At 42.6% G+C, this 21,233-nt stretch overlaps 1 protein-coding gene across 1 annotated transcript; it reads left to right on the top strand.

The window, feature by feature from the left end:
- Positions 1-167: 167 nt before the first annotated feature.
- Positions 168-21,074, top strand: LOC311252976 (NLR family CARD domain-containing protein 3-like; the record flags this gene model as incomplete). Its single annotated transcript, XM_084346639.1, has 8 exons — positions 168-449; positions 7,806-8,094; positions 10,505-10,573; positions 11,643-13,419; positions 13,516-13,689; positions 14,238-14,411; positions 20,357-20,403; positions 20,530-21,074. The coding sequence occupies 8 exons, from the start codon at positions 168-170 to the stop codon at positions 21,072-21,074; spliced, it is 3,357 nt and encodes a 1,118-aa protein (XP_084202765.1).
- Between the last annotated feature and the right edge of the window lie 159 nt (positions 21,075-21,233).

Raw genomic sequence — 21,233 nt, 5'->3', positions numbered from 1 at the left:
GATCATAATGATAATAATGATGACTGATTATGACGAACAAAACTATCTACCAAACACCTTAGATGGAAATGATGCCTTTAGGATTATTTCACTTACCAGCTAAAGATAGTCGTGGTCACGGATCACCTCCTCCAGGGCGGACACCTCCGCAGACAGCTGGTCCCGCCATGGAGCACCACTGGCTGCCTCCAACACGTTCTACCCCGGTGGAGTGCGGCATCCCAAACACCCTTGAGACCACCCTGTATGATGCCCCACTCACCAGCCAGAAAAGGAACACCAAGGTCTCTATTGTGGCACCCCATCCATGTCTCCGATCCTGTTGGAGAGGGTTCAGCAGCACTGCCAGTGACTCTCTGCTCAGCCGGAAATCATGCCTGGTGTCCCCGTCCTCAAAAAACCTGTCGAGGACAGGAACGGCCATGTTGACCCTGCAGTACAGGGGTCTGGTCTGGATTGGGAAAGGATGGGCAGAACAGGAAAGAAAAATGGTTAATTAGACAATAGCTACATAATTTTAGTTAATCAGATAATTCTAGTTCATTTTAGAGCTTTGATAGATAATGCTAAATCTGTTTATCGATCCACTTATCAGTCTGTCTGGGCTCCTCAATGTCTTGATGATTCATGACAAAATATTTTAATATTAAATTAGGGCCAGGGTTCTTTAACTATTAACCAATTGTCAAGGTTATATGGTATTAACCATATGTGCCGTTATACAGTTTATATGTCTAGCATTTACCTAATATATTGGTATGTTAATGACCCCTAACTGTTAGCTAGCTAATAATGGTAATAATGATAACATTACTGTGGGTTCAAATAACAGGTTTACCTCTCCACATTCCTCTCTCAACCGGAGATACACTAGCCGCCGGCGGCGCCAACGGAGCTGCATCTCCTCTTCCTCCAAAATAAGGAGGATTAAAAAGAAAACCATAAAATCCTGTAGCTCAAACATATTCAACTCTCTTCTTTTTTCTTTCTTCTTCTTCCATGGTCCTGGGCGGCAGAAATCGTGACGTAAGGGTAAGGGCGGGAGCATCTGGTGACGCAATCAGGAAATACTCCGAAGGCTAGACCGTCCCATTTAACGACGGTTGATGTGGCCTTCGAAGGTCTCTCTGAAGGACTCGCCTTCGAAGGCTGCAAAGGCCGGGTCCTTCACAGGATGCAGCCCCTGAATTTGGACACAGCTAGCTAGGTGTAGAGTGGCGACATTGTTAGCTAGATGTAGATTAGCATTTCTGTTAGCTAGGTGTAGCATGGCTCCTGTGCTAACTGCTCAGCCCAGTTACTTAGTGCAGAAACAGGCGATGAGGGGTCACCCTGTTATAAGAGTAGCATCAGAGTGATTGTGAAGCTGTTATTGAAGGTAAAGCAGTGACATGATGTTGCTTTAAGTTCTGTAATGCTTTCACACACAAACGTCAGCTGGGAAACTGCCTAGTCTTTGGGCCAAGATGGCTGCCTGTGTGAGCAGGCAGAGAGAAGCTGTGGTTTGTCCTGGTGCTTTGAACGATGACACTGTGATAAGAAGGTGAGTTCAGTCTGATCTGAGGTCTGATGTGTTTCACAACAGTCAGGACTTTTATTGATGTGGAGGGGAAGGCAGCACGAGGTTGATCACTAGGACCCAGCAGGCAACAGGGCGTGTAAACAGAGTGTGAGAGCTCACCTGGGCTCCTCCTCCTGTGATGAAGCACACCTGAGAGACCGTCTAACATGTAACTTCACTGTGTGTTTGACGAGGTTCTAGTTAAAAACGGAAACATTTTATAAACTAGAAACTAACAGTCAGTTAAAGTGATGTTGGTATTTAAAAGTCACAAAGCTGCTTTGTTGAACCAAAGTAACTACAACTGAACATGTATTTGACCTTTACACTCTCATTAAACACACGTCATCAGATTTCACTGACACTTCACAGCTATGATTCATACGATGTGATTAATGAGCAACTCTAACAGCCTCTGGCGCCGGTCCAAAGTCTCATTCACTGTGAACGTTGTGATGCAGACAGTTGTGTCCGTGTGAACCTCCAGCTGAAGGTAATGTAACACATTTAAAATGTTTGACTGGTTAACACCATAGACATATATACATAGACGCCTCATTGAGCGTGTTGGTCCGCTGCTGCGATACGTCGCCGTTGCCGCCATATTGGAGGAGGCAGCTCAGCCCCATGACCTAATACAAGCCAATGAGTGAACTTTATGAAGCTCCTTCTACAAAATGCTATAAGTTAATGTCTCTCATTTACACATTCACACTCATACGAATATATTCAGGAAACGGATAGGAACCAAAAACAACGTCTGTAACGTTCTCTGATGATTATAAACGTTAACTACTCCTTATATGTTCAGTATACAGGTAGGCACCAAACCACCAGATTTTTATAATGTTTTTTATCAGCTGCCAACAGCTGCCAATGTATGTAACTCTGTTACTGTGATGATAAATGATGGTTAAATATTGAATCGGTGTCTATAATATAATATGTTATACTAAATATACTGTATCTCAATCTTAGTCAATCTTAATCGTAGAGAAATGTAAGAAAAATCAGTTTTAATAACTTTTCTTCCAATTTTAATAGTTTATTAAAATTAAGAAAATGAGGTCCTGGCTTAATAACTATTTAGAACTTGCTTGAAATCTGGATGAGTGCAGAAACCATTATAGATTGGAATGTGGCCGATAAGAGAACACATCGTAAATTTCTGAGCTGTCGATCAAGATCAGTAACGAAGAAGGGGGTTTACCAGACCTTCACTCTGGGAATGTGTGTGTGTGTATGTTCATTTAGATCAGGAGAGAACATAGCAAATCAGCCATTGTTAGTCTTATTTACAATTGCAAAAACATTCGATTATAACACATCTTTGTCACAAAACAGTTTTCTGTTCCTCTTGATGTTCAGAGAGTGGATTCCTCCATGTTGACCTCGACTGACCTGAGAGAAAGGAGTATCTGTCCTGTCATCTATCGTTATTTACAACATAGATGGTCTCCTGGGACTCATCTATTTGACGGTTTTATTGTAAACAAAACAAGTCCTCCTAGCCAGGTGAAGAGGGGAGAGAACAACAGTCAGCTTGCAGATGAAAGGAGTAATTAATGCAAGAGACAGAACCTCAATGAAATGCAGAGGCAATGTACATGTGTTCCTACAAAAGTAACTAAATGAAATGTGAGTGTTGAACATTAAAGGAGCTCAGAGTGAAGAAACACTTCAGAAGAATCCAGATCCATGATACAGTGATATAACAGACAGAGAGGAGACGTTCACATCAACACATCGCTGCCTCATCAGTTTGTCTCAAGTTAAAGTTTAACAGCTGCGCTGAACTTAAGCTCCTTATCAAGACTCAACGTTCAGCTTTATTGTCTTTATAACACAGACAGTTTAAATATAACTGTTGTTTTAGCTCCAGATCAGGAATACAGAGACACACAACCTACAGTATAACAAGTCTTCACCCTCTTAGATGTTTCCCTTTTATTGCTTTTATAAATGGAATCATGATCAATATCTCATCTAATCTCATTTTCTGCCTCTTATCCGTGAGGGTCGCGGGGATGTTGCCGCTCTATCCCCCCCTTTCAGGGGGTTGCAGAGGTTACTGGAGCCAATCCCAGTTTTCAATGGGCAAATGCCAGGGTACACCCCTGGACGAGTCGCCAGCTCATCGCAGGGCCCTTTTCTGATGGCAGAGGCTGCCACACAAGGTGCCAACTACGCATCAGGAGCAATTTTGGGGTTCAGTATCTTGCTCAAGGATGCTTCGATATGATCAATATACAAAACAAAAAAAACCTCCGTAATGTTAAAGTGAAAACAGATTTCTACACAGTAATATCAATGAATTAAACATATATAATGTAAGATAAATGATTGTACAAGAATTCAGCCCTTCAAGCCTTTGGCCTTGTAGCGCCACATTATGTAATAATGCCCCATTATGTAATAATGTAATACATTTTCACTTCATTATGTAATAACGCTGCATTTTGTAATAATCTGCCACATTTTGTAATAAAATTCTTGAGCGCAATATGTAATAAACTTTGCTGCATTTTGTAATAAGTTCTTACATATTGCATCAGTAATTACAAAATGCAGGTGTTGCACTTTTTTATCAAGAAAATGTAAGAATTTCGTGCATTATGTAATAAACCACCAAAATGGATGTCTTAATTAGAAAAAAACATTATACCATCAGAACAGCATTGACTTTAAGCATACTAGCATGAATCGTAAATGTGAATTAATTTTAAAAACTAGTAGGATGTTTCATTGGTGAAATCTAAATCAAATATAACTGAATTCATAGAGAATGTGTTTGAAAGCTCATAGAGAAAAAAACTGCACTAAATGATTACTGGCACGAACATTATCGGTGCACTGAAATGTTGGAAGACATACACACATGCAATCTGGATTATGTTATGCAAATATTATACGTGACAGAAAGCAGACAAAACACAAAAACAAATATGGAACAGAAAAAAACTTTATTCCAGCTCCATTTCTTTAATGCAACATTGATGTCCTTTCCTATAGTGGATAAAAACAAATGACCATCAAAACTAAACCAACTAAAAACAGCGTAAATAATCTTTCGCATCAAAAAGATATATCTCTAATCATGTTTATGTAATTACAAAAAGAAGGCTATAGACAATTGACTATTAACAAAAATTTACTTTAGACTTGATGAAAAAAAACTGAGTGAATGAGGAAGTGAATCCATGAATCCACCTGGATAGTCTCAGTTTCATTGACATACTGTCATTGACATTTCATGCTGACTGTGGAGGTTTGTCTGATCCGAGCGTCTGATTGGAGGCCGCAGCGTGATGTCAGGCCCGTGGAGCCCTAGGTGTCCCTCCAGACACTCTACCTGTTGTGTTCTGGCTTTGGTTATTTCATGAACACAGCTTCTACATCTGTGTCTGGCTCACAATTTACGCTACAAAACAGTGACACGAAGATTTAATTTGGTTTGTGTCTGATGGTTTGAGAGACAGACAGACAGACAGACAGACACAGAGAGAGAGGGAGAGAGAGAGCTTTGGTCGAGAGACATAGATAGTGAGCAAGCCTCGATAAAGCCGGTTAATCAGATGAATAAAAAGTTATATTCTGATGGTTACATTCAGCACATATAGACACAGCCCCAGAAACCCGATTCATGCTCGTATGCTTAAAATCAATGTCGTTCTGATGGTATAATGTTTTTTTGTAATTAAGACATCTATTTTGGTGGTTTATTACATAATGCACCAAATTCTTACAATTTCTTGATAAAAAAAAGTGCAACACCTGCATTTTGTAATTAATGATGCAATATGTAAGAACTTATTACAAAATGCGGCTAAGTTTATTACATATTGCGTTCAAGAATTTTATTACAAAATGTGGCAGATTATTACAAAATGCAGCGTTATTACATAATGAAGTGAAAATGTATTACATTGTTACATAATGGGGCGTTATTACATAATGTGGCGCTACAGGCCTCGATCACAGCACTGAGTCTGTGTGGAGTCTCAATCAGGCTTCAACATCTGGACGCTGCAATTTTACTCATTCTTCTTTGTAAAACGGCTCCAGCTCTGTCAGGTTGAGGGGATCAGGTGTGAACAGTACTTCTCAAGTCCAGCCACATGTTCTCTATTGGACTGAGGTCTGGGCTTTGACTGGGCCACTCCAGAACATTCACCTTGTTGTCTTTAAACCATTTCTGTGTAGCTTTCCCTGTTTGCTTCGGGTTATTGTCTTTCTGGAAAATAAATCTTCTCCCAAGTCATAGTTCTCTTGCAGACTGAATCAGGTTGTCCTCTAGGACTAGGGTTAATCAGTTGAACCCTCTACCTTTACAAGCCTTCAGGACCTGCTGCTGAGAAGCATCCCCACAGCCTGATGCTGCCACCACCATGCTTCACGGTGTGGATGGTGTGTTTGTGGTGATGTGCAGTGTTTGGTGATCCTTCTTCCAGTGGACCTTGGAGTCTCTCACATGTCTGTGGATGAACTCTAGTGGAGATTTAATGAGCTTTCTTCAACAGTGGCTTTCTCTTTGTGACTCTCCCATAAAGCTTTGACTGGTGAAGAACCCAGCAACAGTTGTTGAATGCAGAGTCTCTCCTATCTCAGCTGCTTAAGCTTTAACTCCTTCAGAGGAGTCATAGGTGTCTTGGTGGCTCCCTCACTGGTCTCCTTCTTGCACCATCACTCAGTTTGTGAGGACGACCTGCTCCAGGCAGATGTCCATGTGTCATAGTCCTTCCATTTCTTAATGATGGAGTTAACTGAACTCTGGGGGATGTTCAGTGACGTGGAAATGTTTTTGTATCCGTCCCCTGACTTATACTTTTCAGTAACCTTCTCACAGAGGTGCTTGGAGTGTTCTGTTGTCTTCATGGTGTAATTGTAGCCATTAATTCTGATTAACAGTGACTGGACCTTCAGACACAGGTGTCTTTATACTACAGTCACTGAGACACATTCACTGCACTCAGGTGATCTCAAGTTCACAAAGTGTGACACTACTAGCACCAACTGGGCCTCTGTTGAATTTGGTCAGTCACAAGGGGGTGAATACTTACACAATCACTTATTTTACATTATATATTTCCAATTTATTGACATCACTTTTTTTCACAATAAGTGTGGACTCAGTACAGACAACACAATCACTAAAATGATGACATTTAGCCCAAAAACTCACAACTAACAAAGTATTTGCAGTACAGCTGTAGGATGTTACAAGGTCCATCAGTTTAATACAAGTTTTTACTTGTTTTGTCTTTTCAAAAGAAACTAGTGAAGAAACAACAGTGTTGTTTTTGAGTCTTTGCGTCGAAAACAACTAAAGTGAGAAGTGAAGTCGTGCCAACAAACCAAGTCGACCTGTTTATTAACTTGTCCTCAGTTTGTCAGTGAAAACCAGTTTTCAGTCTCGGCTCTGATGCAGCATGTAATCTGTAATGTAACTAAAGTTATCAAACAGATGTAGTTGAGTAAAAAGTCAAATATTTGCCTCCAGAATGTGGAAGAATAAAGTTGCAGTGCAGAACAGACGGATCAGGAGCTGCAGTGTCCGGCTCAGCAGGATAGACTGACGAGAGAGAAGCTGCAGGCTGGAACATGAACTAATGTTTACTGCTCAGTGTCACAGTGCTTTCTCCTCTTCTGGTGACCAGAAGGATCCTGATGAGATGAGAGGACGAAGCACAACCTGCCATCAAAGCTTTTAACGATTACACCTGCATTTACACGAGGGGAAGATGTGTTGCATCATTTCTGGGGCCCAACGCAACTTAAATAGTCAGAATACTGCGTCATTGTAGGATCGTTGAGGAAGATGTTCTTTGGCACAGAACAGACTCGTGTCGTCCTCCGTGGAACATTAGACGCTTTATTGGTTAACATCTAAGAACTTTTGTTTTATTCACTTTTATTTGTGTTGATCTTTAAGGTGTGTTTTCATGTTTTCATCTTTCTTGTACAGTGTTTGGTGTCATGAGACGACAGCTTCATTTCAAGAAGTAACAGCTGATGGAACAGAAGCTGATGGAACATGGGACAGGTGGTCAGCCATTCACATCTGGGGACAGAAGGACGTGTAAGCAGAGCACCACTTCAGAGTTACATTAAGTCCAGCCCACGGAGCAGCAGCAGGAGCTCTAACTGGCCAGACTCTACTGCTCTGTCGACCAATCAGAACTCCTGTTGCTGCTCTGATACATTTCTTTTCCTTCAGGTTGATAATACTGCCTTTTATTAGCAGGGAGCCACACTGAAGAAAGTGGACCTCTTGAATACTCTGGATGATTTAACAGAAGATGAATTTAAGAAGTTCAAATGGTTTCTGCAGCAGCGCGACATCCTGAAAAACTACAACTACAAATCCATCAAAGTGTCCAAACTGGAGAATGCAGACAGGTTGAAAACAGTGGACCTGATGGTGAAAACCTATAAACTGCGTAGAGCTGTGAAGTTGACCAAGCAGGTTTTAAAGGAGATACCCAGGATTGACCTGCTGCAGAACCTGTCAGAATCCAGCTCAGGATCAGAAGGTCAGTCACAGTTTTATACTTTTTGTATTTTCAGAGAAAAGACAGCCGGTGGAAACTGGTGACACAATACTTGTGAAGGAGCAGAGTCTCAGTAGGGAAGCTCATTGAATTCACCAGAGAATAAAATTAAAGGCCACAACTTGTTTTTATGAGAAAAGGTTGAAGTTATCAATCATTGTTCTTTATTAAGAGGACAGAGACATGATGGAGTTCCCTGATTTATTCTCTTTATGTTACTCTTTGGTTGAAGACTCTCTAGTCACTGACTAACATGGATGGTTTTATAATTAGTGTGGTATTTTATGAATTCCCTAAATAACCAGTGAGATGTTGTGATGTTAATCTGTTTGTTCAGGAGCAGTTAAACCAGTATGAGATGCTTCATGGCTCAAAATCAAGCAAGAATACATCACTGTGATCATCTAGAACATTAATAATTAGTGAATTTTAGGACTCCCAGCATGTAAGCTGGAGATGCTGTTTGTCTGCAGTAACAACAAGACTGCTTTCTTGCAGGGACATCAGGAGTCTTTCCTTCTTTAAATATCTTACATTTTGTTTATTTAACATGACATAATGTAGATTTTTCAAACAACTATGTTCAACAACCAAAGTTATGTCCACCTGCAGTTGTTAGAATCTCATCTCAGAGGCTCTGAATAGTTTACTATAAGATGTTATGATCAGTATGTGTCATGTTGGTGACGACTATTCAGATTATTAACAAACAGTTAGCAGAAACACAAAACTTACTAAAAAGGGCCATAAAGAAACGTCATGGTTGTATGTTATTCCACCGTGAGTACAGATGGAAAAGTAAAGCAAAATGTTTATTTGCTTTATCCTCTCACTCTCCTGCTCTGTCGTCTTTGTGCTCCTAGTTAGCATTCAGAAAGATAAGGGCCTCAATCAATCAATCAATAAATCAATCTTCATTTGTATAGCACTTTTCATACACAAAGTGCTTCACACAATGAGAACAATTAAAACAATACCACAATTCCTGCCGCAAGAGACTCCTGCGATGCCACAGAACGCTCGGCCTCCAAGCAACCCCGCAAAGGTCCAGTAGGGCCGAGGCCAGCCGACTGCAGAGAAAACCCAGGACCACCTGTAGACCAAAGAATACTATGGAGCCAGGACCGCCACAAATTCCGTCCACAGTCCCAGCCCACCCTACCCTGACCCAACCATGCACCAACAGGGGGGCCTGAAGACAGAGAAAGCCAAACACCCTGCAACAGAATGGGACGCCCCCTGAACCACCACTAAATCATGCCAGGGCAACACGAGCCATCAGGCCTCGCACAAATCCACGGAGCCCAAGCCCAGCCCAGCCCAGCCAAGCCCAGCCAAGCACACGCCGCCATCAAAGCAAAAGGGGGACATCCCAAGACATATGCACACCCCAGAGACCCCACCCAAACTGCCAAACCCATCTGCAATGAAAAAGACAGAATCACACCCAAAACAAATGCCACACAGAGGCAACCTGACCAGTGGCCCCAGACTCCCTGACCCCCTCAGTGAAAGTAAAGGAGACAAAGAAATGAATCCAGTTGAATATGGTTGCAGAGAGCCCCTGTAATCCGAGATTAAGTTTAATCCAGCAAGAAAAATCCCCCAAATAAGATAGTCATGTGAGAAGCTCGTCATCATGCAAATGGTTAGACAGGTGAAGAGTTTGATCCATCAAGAAAATGTTAAGCTCATTTTTAAACTCAAAGAAACATGTCAATACTTTTACTCTTGACAACCAGCACTCGTCTGTGCGCATAATGCAGTAAATATGTGAGAGCACAGGGGCCTGGCTTTCACAAAGTTCACCATTTTCACTGTAGTGTCCTTCAAGGTGGCAGACATCCCCTTGGCAGCAAGAGACTCCTGGTGGATGCTGCAGTGGCGTCAGGAGCAACTGCCTGGAAACGCGTGGCCACTCCGAGTTTCCCTATCATGGCCCCTGGGCCGTCTGCACAGATGCCCACACATTTTAAATGTAATCGTACTATTTGACTTTGATAATGCAAACCACTTTTTTTTTTCTTCACGTACCCTCTAAGTAACTTCGTCTACCCCGTCTACCCGTCTATCACTTGATTCGTCACATTTCAGTGAGTTATCAATAGGACTTGAAATGTTTCTGTGCTACAGATGTGCTCACTTGTCTTTATAGTTGATCTCAGTCTTTATTATTTCATAGTTTGAATGATTTTATTCAGACTTTTTTAACAACCACAGTCCAGAACAATTTGATCTAAAGATGAAGATGAATTGGTGGAGATCACACTCTAACTTATCAACTATCCAAGAATAAACTATGTAACCTACAGTACGTAACACAGGCACATTTCAAAAAACAAGTATGAAGTCAAACTGAAACAATATCACACAATGTCTCTTTCTCTCTCAGTGTCAGTGGATGTGAAAGATGTTGGCGGAGCTTCAGAGAGCAGAGGAGCGTCCTCCTCTCAGACTGAAGGTAAAGCTGCTGTTTTCTCTGGTTTGTATGGAAGCCCTGAAAGACCAAGTGTAGTTTGACTCAATTATAAATGAGTGAAAGAAAGCTAGAAAAACTTCACCAACCAACTTCAGGATTTGGTCTGTAACCTTTTTTTCCGAGGATTTTGAATAAAAGTTTATCTTTGACATTGGTCTATAATTGTGTGAAAGGGCTGGTCAAGACTTTTCTTTAAAGGTGGCTGAACACTGGCCTTTTTATGAAAAGCCGGTTGTTGAACCAGCACTGAGAGAGTAGTTAATAGTAGAGAGCACAGTGGGATGAGAAACAGGAAGGACAGATTTTATTAATTTTGTAGGATCTGTATCACCGGACTAGAGGAGACAATCATATGAGCTACAGCAGAGGCTTCAAAGTGAGAGGTGGATCTTCTCAGGGAGGCTCTGAACAATTTGAGGACAGGCTCAGTGAATGGAGGTGAAACATATGACAGTAGTTATTGTCTTAGTTATCAAAAGGACTTCACAAAGAATATGATAAATCTGTGTGATTTGGTTAAAGAGAGTTCAGAGTTAGTCGTTTTTGGGGAATGGGTTACTGTTTTCTCACTTTGCTGTCTATTTGTTGATGTTTGAATTCATGTCAGACAATATAAATAATAACAGGATAGTTTTGCTCAATTGTTGAATGTCTCTTGAATTGAACATATTGATGATGTCTTAGACATCCAGGAATTAAGCCAAACTGAGCAGGGGTGTCCAGGCTTTGTGTGAGGGGAGGCCCACAGACTGAGACTTTAAAAACCTCTGAGCTACAGTTATTTAAAGGATGTGCAGGCCGAAAACGTTCAAAACAATAAACTGTAGTGTCTCCTTTAAGTGAATGAACAAATAATGTAAGAAGAGTAAAGACGTTCAGAGTTCCAACATATCTCAACATCAACCCAACTCTTTGTTTACCCGCTCTGTGATCCCAAACATACGAGTCAAGTTATAACAACTGTCAAAAAAAAGTCAGTATAAATACAAAACTGGCTCATTCCGACACATGAACTGCCAACCTTGATGATCTTTGTTGTGTGTTCATTCAGAAAGTCATTCTGAAGTTTGTCAGCATAAACTTAAATCTAACCTGAAGAAGAAGTTCCAGTGTGTGTTTGAGGGGATCGCTAAAGCAGGAAACCCAACCCTTCTGAATCAGATCTTCACAGAGCTCTACATCACAGAGGGAGGGACTGCAGAGGTTAATGATGAACATGAGGTCAGACAGATTGAAGCAGCATCCAGGAAACCAAACAGACCAGAAATAACAATCAGACAAGAAGACTTCTTTAAAGCCCCACCTGGAAGAGGTGAACCAATCAAAACAGTGATGACAAAGGGAGTGGCTGGCATCGGGAAAACAGTCTTAACACAGAAGTTCACTCTGGACTGGGCTGAAGACAAAGCCAACCAGGACATACAGTTCACATTTCCATTCACTTTCAGAGAGCTGAATGTGCTGAAAGAGGAAAAGTTCAGCTTGGTGGAACTTGTTCATCACTTCTTCACTGAAACCAAAGAAATCTGCAGGTTTGAAGAGTTCCAGGTTGTGTTCATCTTTGACGGTCTGGATGAGTGTCGACCTCCTCTGGACTTCCACAACACTGAGATCCTGACTGATATTACGGAGTCCACCTCAGTGGATGTGCTGCTGACAAACCTCATCAGGGGGAAACTGCTTCCCTCTGCTCGCCTCTGGATAACCACACGACCTGCAGCAGCCAATCAGATCCCTCCGGAGTGTGTTGACATGGTGACAGAGGTCAGAGGGTTCACTGACCCACAGAAGGAGGAGTACTTCAAGAAGAGATTCAGAGATGAGGAGCAGGCCAGCAGAATCATCTCCCACATCAAGACATCACGAAGCCTCCACATCATGTGCCACATCCCAGTCTTCTGCTGGATCACTGCTACAGTTCTGGAGGATGTGCTGAAGACCAGAGAGGGAGGAGAGCTGCCCAAGACCCTGACTGAGATGTACATCCATTTCCTGGTGGTTCAGGCCAAACGGAAGAATGTGAAGTATGATGGAGGAGCTGAGACAGATCCACACTGGACTCCAGAGAGCAGGAAGATGATTGAGTCTCTGGGAAAACTGGCTTTTGAGCAGCTGCAGAGCGGCAACCTGATCTTCTATGAATCAGACCTGACAGAGTGTGACATCGATATCAAAGCAGCCTCGGTGTACTCAGGAGTGTTCACACAGATCTTTAAAGAGGAAAGTGGACTGTACCAGGACAAGGCGTTCTGCTTCGTCCATCTGAGTGTTCAGGAGTTTCTGGCTGCTGTTTATGTCCATCTGACGTTCATCAACTCTGGATTCAATCTGCTGTCAGAAGAACAAACAACAAACCATCAACCTGCAGAGACACGTCTCTACCAGAATGCTGTGGACAAGGCCTTACAGTGTCCAAATGGACACCTGGACTTGTTCCTCCGCTTCCTCCTGGGTCTTTCATTGCAGAAGAATCAGACTCTCCTCCGAGGTCTGCAGACACAGACAGGAAGTAGCTCACTGACCAATCAGGAAACAGTCGGTTACATCAAGAAGAAGCTTGAAGAGACTCTGTCTCCAGAGAGAAGCATCAATCTGTTCCACTGTCTGAATGAACTGAATGATGGTTCTCTAGTGGAGGAGATCCAACAGCACCTGACATCAGGACGTTTCTCCACAGATGAACTGTCTCCTGCTCAGTGGTCAGCTCTGGTCTTCATCTTACTGTCATCAGAAAAAGATCTGGATGTGTTTGACCTGAATAAATACTCTCCTTCAGAGGAGGCTCTTCTGAGGCTGCTGCCAGTGGTCAAAGCCTCCAACAAAGCTCTGTAAGTGTGGAGAAGTTTTTTCAGAATGCAGTAAATGTGCTGTTATTGACCCAAATAGAAATCATTTTCCTGTTCTGATCATTATTCTTTATCCAGACTGAGTTACTGTAACCTCTCAGAGAGAAGCTGTGAAGCTCTTTCCTCAGTTCTCAGCTCCCAGTCCTCTAGTCTGAGAGAGCTGGACCTGAGTAACAACGACCTGCAGGATTCAGGAGTGAAGCAGCTGTCAGCTGGACTGAAGAGTTCACACTGTGTCCTTGAAACTCTCAGGTCAGGATTCATTATTTTATTTCATTATTTCATGTAACTTTACAATTGGAGCAGGTCTAGACTATACTCAGCCAGACAGGGTCCGCTATTTGGAATAGAAAACATTTTGTCACTTTTAATTTACTTATACTTATAGTATAACTGAAGCTGATGGAAATGCCATTACTTCTGCAAATACTTGGTCATGACCCAACATATTGTACAGATTAAAATGATGACCTGACGATGGAGCTAGAAGAACAATCAGAGGATCACCCAAAGAGTTACATTTCATCCTGATGGAAGCATGAATGCCTTTTACATAAAATTGGGTCTGTCAGTCGATCCTGCACTTTGGTCCCGACTTACTAATCTCAACAACCATTGGATGGATTGTCATGAGGTTTGGTTGAGACATTCATGCTTCCCTCAGGATGAACTGTTATGACTTTGGTGATCCTCCATCATCAGGTCATCATTTTAATCCTTAAACCCTTAAACACAGATGTGCACTGAATCATCAGGACCATCAGCTGATCTGTGATGTGTGTTGTTTTGTGTGTCTGCAGGCTGTCAGGCTGTCTGATCACAGAGGAAGGCTGTACTTCTCTGGCCTCAGCCATGGACTCCAACCCCTCCCATCTGAGAGAGCTGGACCTGAACTACAATCATCCAGGAGACTCAGGAGTGAAGCTGCTGTCTGCTCGACTGGAGGATCCAGGCTGGAGACTGGACACTCTCTGGTATGAAGAGTCCTGCTGCAGCCACAGACAGTCAGTGTGAGACTCTGTATCTCGACTGTAGATGGTTCAGTGTTGGGAGGTCTGCTTCGTTTACTCCACCTCCAGTTGTTCAGTTCAGTTCAGGAGAAAAGGCAGCATAGCTTCAACTGGAGAATCAGTGTTTTTGCCAAAGTGCTTGACTTTGAACTGTAAATGGTTCTGACATGGATCTTTATCAACACTGGAGTAACTGCATTCTAGATCATCACTGACAAGTGTAATGTATCAGTGTGAAACCATTTACAGACTGTAACAACTGTCTGTGGCATCAGTTTAAAGTGAACAGAAGATAAAAAACAGTCCAATAACAACGTTGGATGACACAAGGTGGAACATTCCCGTCACATCACCATAACAGCAGCAGTGCATAGATGAATTTAAGATGGGTCAGTGGTGCCGTCTTGGCTCCTGTCATGAGGAAACTGCTGCTCCAGCTGAGTTTGGGCTGTTTTGGGTAGTTCTCATTATAACAGCCTGCAGGGGCAGGAAAGTTTCAGTGTTTTGCACCGTCAGCAAAATCAAATGACAAAAGAAAAGAAAACATTCAGTGATCAATCATCTGCTCCATTGATTAACATGATATGTGACCTGTGCAGAGCTGCAGCTCTCTACAGTAGTTGATGGACCTCTGGTTTAGGGGTGTCACGATTCCAAAAATTCAGTAGTCGGTGCCAATACCAGTAAAATTACACGATTCTCGATTGCCAATTTCGATACCATGGTTAAAAGAAAGGATTTTCTAAGATTCCATGTACTTTAACTTGAAACATGAACTTCTTTATTAAAATATTTTTTAAAAATAACAAGACATACAAAACAGTGCAATAGAGCATACATATGAACTCTCCTACACTTATATCCAATCTCCTGGCCTCATTTGAATTTCTCTCTTATTTCCATTGCTTCTCTAGAGCCTCGGTTATAGTTGGCCAAGTTGTCCTGGTCCTGGACGTCATCCCCTGGTTGAAACTGGGAAAGGAAAATTGACATTTCAGTTAATATAGTTAATTGACTAAAGAAATCATGTTTTGACAAACCAATTGCATATTCATTTATAACTATATTAAACTAAGATATTCAGTGAATTTCGCTAGTTTTGACAAGATACTTGCAAGAGACATGCTCTCATTCTCTCTCTCCTTCTAACTGAGGCTGCATTACTATGAGGTAGCTAGTGCTATGGTGCTAGGCTAATGTTAAAACTACAGCATAAGCTACGTACATAACATAAGCTATAACAAATGTGCCCACCATCCCAAACATCATGTAGCATGTATTTCAGTATGACAGATTAAAAAAAACAAACAGAAAACGTTAATTCTTTGGATGTTGTTAATATGAATCAGAACTCACCTTGAATTCTTTAAACAAATCCGGATGACGGTCTTTCAGGTGCTTTGCTAAATTGGAAGTATTACCTCCCTTGGCCACGGTAGCATCGTTTGCATAATGGCTTCTTCAGATTAATGATAACGCGACGGTCATCTGCCTCATACGGAAAGCACTTCCATACACAACTTTTTGAGCCTTTTTTTAAATCAACAAGTTGAGGTGGGGCTATTGCTGCAGCCGCATCCTCCACATGTGTTTTCTGTTATGCCGTGTAGTTGCAACTGTTTCTTGACCTACTACTTCTAAATGTAAGTATCGACTGCAACACTCTGAGGCGTATACTGCCCCCATCAGTTCTGGAGGAGGCACCGCACCGATGCTGACACTGGAATCGGTGCAAGCGGTACTTCAAAGACATGGCCATCGTCAGTGTTTTGACATTTTAGAATCGAAAGGTATCGCAAGTATCGGTTCTCATAACATCCCTACTCTGGTTTAATGCTGTTGTAATGTACTTCAACCTGGCTCGTACAGTAGGTACTACTTCGTTGTGGCCGAGTTCACGCGTGAATCACGCGAGAATCACGCACCTTTTTAGTGGAGGATCAATTGTGTTTTCATGAGAAGCGGCAATGTGCCCAAACAACCACCAGGTGGCATCTGTGAGCAGGAGGACGACAACATGCAGCAGCAGGGAGCAGTGACCATGAACGGGGAATGGACAGAGTTGCCTGATTTATGTTTCTGTTCGTTGTTGCTTGAATACAAGAATGTAGCTAATAATACCTCACCCACTCCACACCTCATTCCAACTCCTTCCTTCAGCCTGTCGCTACAGGGTCCCTCTAGCAAGGACAAACTAAGTGGGTTGTTGATGATGTTGATGGTGGATGAGTGAATGATTTTTTTCACTATGAAGCCTTTTAAATGTCTTTTAAGGTCTTATTCTTTGTATTTTGTATTTATCTGTGATATTCCCATTTTATGTTTATCTGTTTTCGTTTTGCTTTTATGTTTAACTGTGGTCTTTTTTTGCGCACACGTCAAAGACCCTAAAGACATCTGAGGTTGTGATTTCGCTCGCTCGCTGCAGCCACGGCTAAGCGGAGGCAGAAACAATTACGCACAGCCTACAGAAGTTTCAACGTCCATACAAGCATTTAAGGAATGATTCTTATCAGTTCCATAATTCAGAGAGGATTTTTACTCAATGAAAAAATGTATAAAGATCAGTTTTTAGGTTGAAGACACGACAGCAGCACGTATGTCCAGACGCTGATGTGTGTCAGCTGGGGCAGCGGGTCGGTGATCAATAAGACACATGAAAGCATTAGGTTTTCAGCCTGCGCAAGGCTGAGAAAGAGCGCTCGGATGCCGCGACAGATATTGGCAGGGCCAGACACAGCTTAATGAGCTTCTCCACCTCTCTCGTGGAAAGGGGGTCAGTTCCGAGGAACCCACATCCACTCGTTTCCCCTGAGCCGCCTCAAGAACTGCCTGCTCTCGCCCTGCAGCTATGCGGAGTCCTTCCTGATCAAAACGCCGCTCCGCCTCGAAGTGTGATGTGTGTCATCAGACGCTGATGACACACATCAGCGTCTGGACATACGTGCTGCTGTCGTGTCTTCAACCTAAAAACTGATCTTTATACATTTTTTCGTTGAGTAAAAATCCTCTCTGAATTATGGAACTGATAAGAATCATTTCTTAAATGCTTGTATGGACGTTGAAACTTCTGTAGGCTGTGCGTAATTGCTTCTGCCTCCGCTTAGCCGTGGCTGCAGCGAGCGAGCGAAATCACAACCTCAGATGTCTTTAGGGTATCAGATATTATTATAGGCTATTCTTATATTTAAGCAACATCCAGTCAGGCCGTGATATAGGCTCACGGGGGCGGACTGGGACAATTATTCAGGACGGCAATTTTACCAGTAAACAAATGTTCCTTAAAAAACAACTAATGTCCATAGTTTAGCTCTACTGTAAAACAAAGAAAGCACAAGTGATTATCCAAGGTCACCCAGATAATTGAGGTGTCCCACTGCTGTGAAACAGTCAGTCTGAATTAGAGCATGACATTTTTCGGGAATTCCCGCGGGTCACGTGATTCCCGTGGGATTCCCGCGGGATGGGAGTCAAAGTTTTATTAATCCCGTGATTGGGACGGGATGGGAATAAAAATCAACGGGAGCGGGCAGGAGCGGGAACGCCATTAATAGACGATGATTTTCAGCCGTGTTAAACAACCAAAAGGACAGACACGTCCATTTTTGTAGTCATCTTTCAGTGAGCCAAAACTATTTTGACTTGCGTTAGAACTACACATCCAACAGTGCTTTGACTTCCGGCCGGGCCGGCCACTAAAAAACGGAGTGGGATGGGAGTGGGAGTCATTTTGAGTGGGAGCAGGATGGGAGCGGGAGTCTTTCTACAGGAGTGGGACGGGATGGGATTTTTTTTTTTACTCCGGCCCGGGATTGGGATGGGATGGGATTTTTTCTCTGGGAGTGGGATGGGATGGGAGTGAAAATCCACTCCCGTGTCATGCTCTAGTCTGAATCAATCTGATACGGTTTAGCAGTCCCCCTCTCCATTCACTCTACCTGTAGCCTAAAACAGCGCCACTCTCCATTGCAGCTACACTGTGGTCAAATGTGGAATTGTCCCAAAATCGTTTGAGCTGCAATTCAGTACTATGCTTCCACCTACTGGCTACAGTTGTCACTTACATCTCGCTCCCCGCGAGTGAAATGGCCACTTTGAAGTAGTACCTACTGTAGCTGCTGACTCAGCTTCACTTTCAGCTGTTCTGGAGTCGTGTTAAGGTTCTGCTGGTGGAAATCCAATGTTTCCTGATTTTGCTGCTTCAAAATAAAAGCTTTCAAATAATTACATAATGCAAGACTTTTATCGTGAAGGATTTATAGGAAGTGTTAAATGCAGAAAAATGGCGTGACAACATTGCATGAATGGACTTTTAATTTCTCTTATGTGGCAGCAAACAACACTGTTGGAGCTATTTAATTATTGATTTGTTATTGATAATGTTTGATTAGTATAGTTTTATTTTGATTCAATTCTTGATACTATTTTCTATTACTAGTAATTTACGGTAAATATCATTGTTTTGTTTAGCTTATTTAGTTTTTGTTTTCTTTGTAAATTGGGAAGCGCTGGGAACCGGAGATTGTATAGGTATGAACGCAGGTGGAGGGCCAGAATGCGCCTGGGTGGGCACATGGTTTTTTACCAGCGCAAGAAAGGCATACAGGAAACAGGATTTGTTTGTTATTTTGTTTTGCTTTCTTTTTTTGGGACAAATACATCATCAGAAAGAAACTAGGAGCACTAGGAGCACCCCCATGGTGCTGAAGTGGCCCTCTTTGATTTTGATAGGTTTTAGTTATTTCGATTTTCGGACAAACCTGTAATGTAGCCGGGCCCTAATCTTGTGTTTGTAGGAACAACAGGTTTACTAATGGATGAAGTTTATCAGCTCCAAAAGTTTATCCTGTCCAAACTTTTTTTAGTCAGCCCGTCCAACAAACAAACACTGCTGCTCATTAAAGATACTTAACAATGAGTGTCTAAAGGGACAGACACTACGGATCAGTGTACACAGGTTCTGGGTTTGAAAGGTTTACTAAATCTCCTTCACTCGTAGTGGCTCCGACGTGCTTTCTCTTCAGGTGCTCAGTGATGTGGTGCTACCTGCCATGTGAGAGCAGCTCTGCACATCTTGTAGCTGTTTTCTTTGAACACTTTAATATAAAGTGCTGCCACACTTTTGATGACTTGGCTCGTACACTTTTCTCTTCTGTAATGCTTGTAGTTCCTGTTGCCTCCGCTATATTGCAAACGCGTAACAGAGCTGTTTCAGAAAGGAGACGACGCGACTCCGAGTAGCTTCCTGTTTCATCACCTGAGCTACGCGAGGCGCGCCATTGGCTGGCTTACTGCTCCCCACCGTAGGAGACCAGAACTGCTGCACTGAATGTGTTTTCCTGACGTATCTTCCGCTCTACCGTCTTTGACTATGAAGTGGAACAGCTCGCTCCGTGCCACAACGCCTGCATCGTAACGTCAACCAACTAATCCACCATGAAACTGGTCGGCAGCTATTTTTATAATGGATTTAATGGGTTAGCTGTCGCAGCCCTAAAAAATTCAGAAAAGCCCTCAAAGCTTCAGACAGGAATCTGACTTCAAAAGTTCTGACATCCAAATCCAAAAGTCCTGTAATATACAAACATGAGCACAAGCTGACATTGGATCAGACAGCAAGCGTAAGGTAGCCCACAGGAAACAGCAGCAACATCCAATAAAATAAAGATGAAGTCATGAATCCAAAAAGAGGTTTGTGTGTGTCCTCACATGTTGTCGTCCTCTTTCACACACACCAACATCCTGTGGCTCTCAGTGTGTGAGGAGAGTGGCAGAGGTGAAGAGGTTCAGGAGAACAGGGAGAAGCAGGCCTGATGGACATATTGTGTTTCTGTGTATGAGAGTCATGTCATGTCCATGTCTGCATGCTGAAAGAGGATGTGCTGCTCTGACCCCCCTCCTCCTTTCAGGGTGGAGCCTGCTGGAGTCCGATGGTTGACACCAGGTCTGAGGAAGTGTGAGTGTGTTTTTACTTTGATTCAGCTTCACACTGTGACATCACTCAGTCACATCTGTGATGTCATCATCACACTGATGATACATTAATAACTGCAGCTGTGTTGTGTCTTTTTCTCTCCATCAGATTCCTGTGAGCTCACAGTCGACACAAACACAGTCAGCAGAAACATCAAACTGTCTGACAACAACAGGAAGATGAGATGTCTGTTACCGGTTCAGTCATATCCTGATCATCCAGAGAGGTTTGAGTCCTCCTTGTGGTCTCAGCTGCTGTGTAGAACTGGTCTGACTGGTCGCTGTTACTGGGAGGTCGAGTGGAGAGGAGATGTTTCTGTATCAGTGAGTTACAGAAGAATCAGAAGGAGAGGAGACAGTGATGACTGTGTGTTTGGATATAATGATCAGTCCTGGAGTCTGAGGTGCTTTAATCGTTACTCTGTCTGTCACAATGACAGACAAACACTCATCTCCTCCTCCTCCTCCTCCTCCTCTGGTAGAGTAGCAGTGTATGTGGACTGTCCTGCTGGCACTCTGTCCTTCTACAGAGTCTCCTCTGACTCACTGATCCACCTCCACACCTTCAGCACCACATTCACTGAACCTCTATATCCTGGATTTGGGCTCTTGTGGTCCAGTTCTGGTTCCTCAGTGTGTCTGTGTGGTGTTTAGTCTGCAGAGTCTCCTTCTGTCACAGAAACATTGTCAGTGCTGAACAGTTGAGTCTGTACAGGATCACAGTCACATCAATCTTTCAGCTTCTTGTAATAAATTCATCAGTGAAGTTTGTACAAAATGATTCAAACTGATTGTAAAGATCGATCGTTTCCT

Source organism: Pagrus pagrus (assembly GCF_965226575.1).
Source record: "Pagrus pagrus genome assembly, chromosome: 24".
In the NCBI taxonomy this organism is placed as follows: Eukaryota; Metazoa; Chordata; class Actinopteri; order Spariformes; family Sparidae; genus Pagrus; species Pagrus pagrus.
This window is presented reverse-complemented; position numbering and strand designations above follow the sequence as displayed.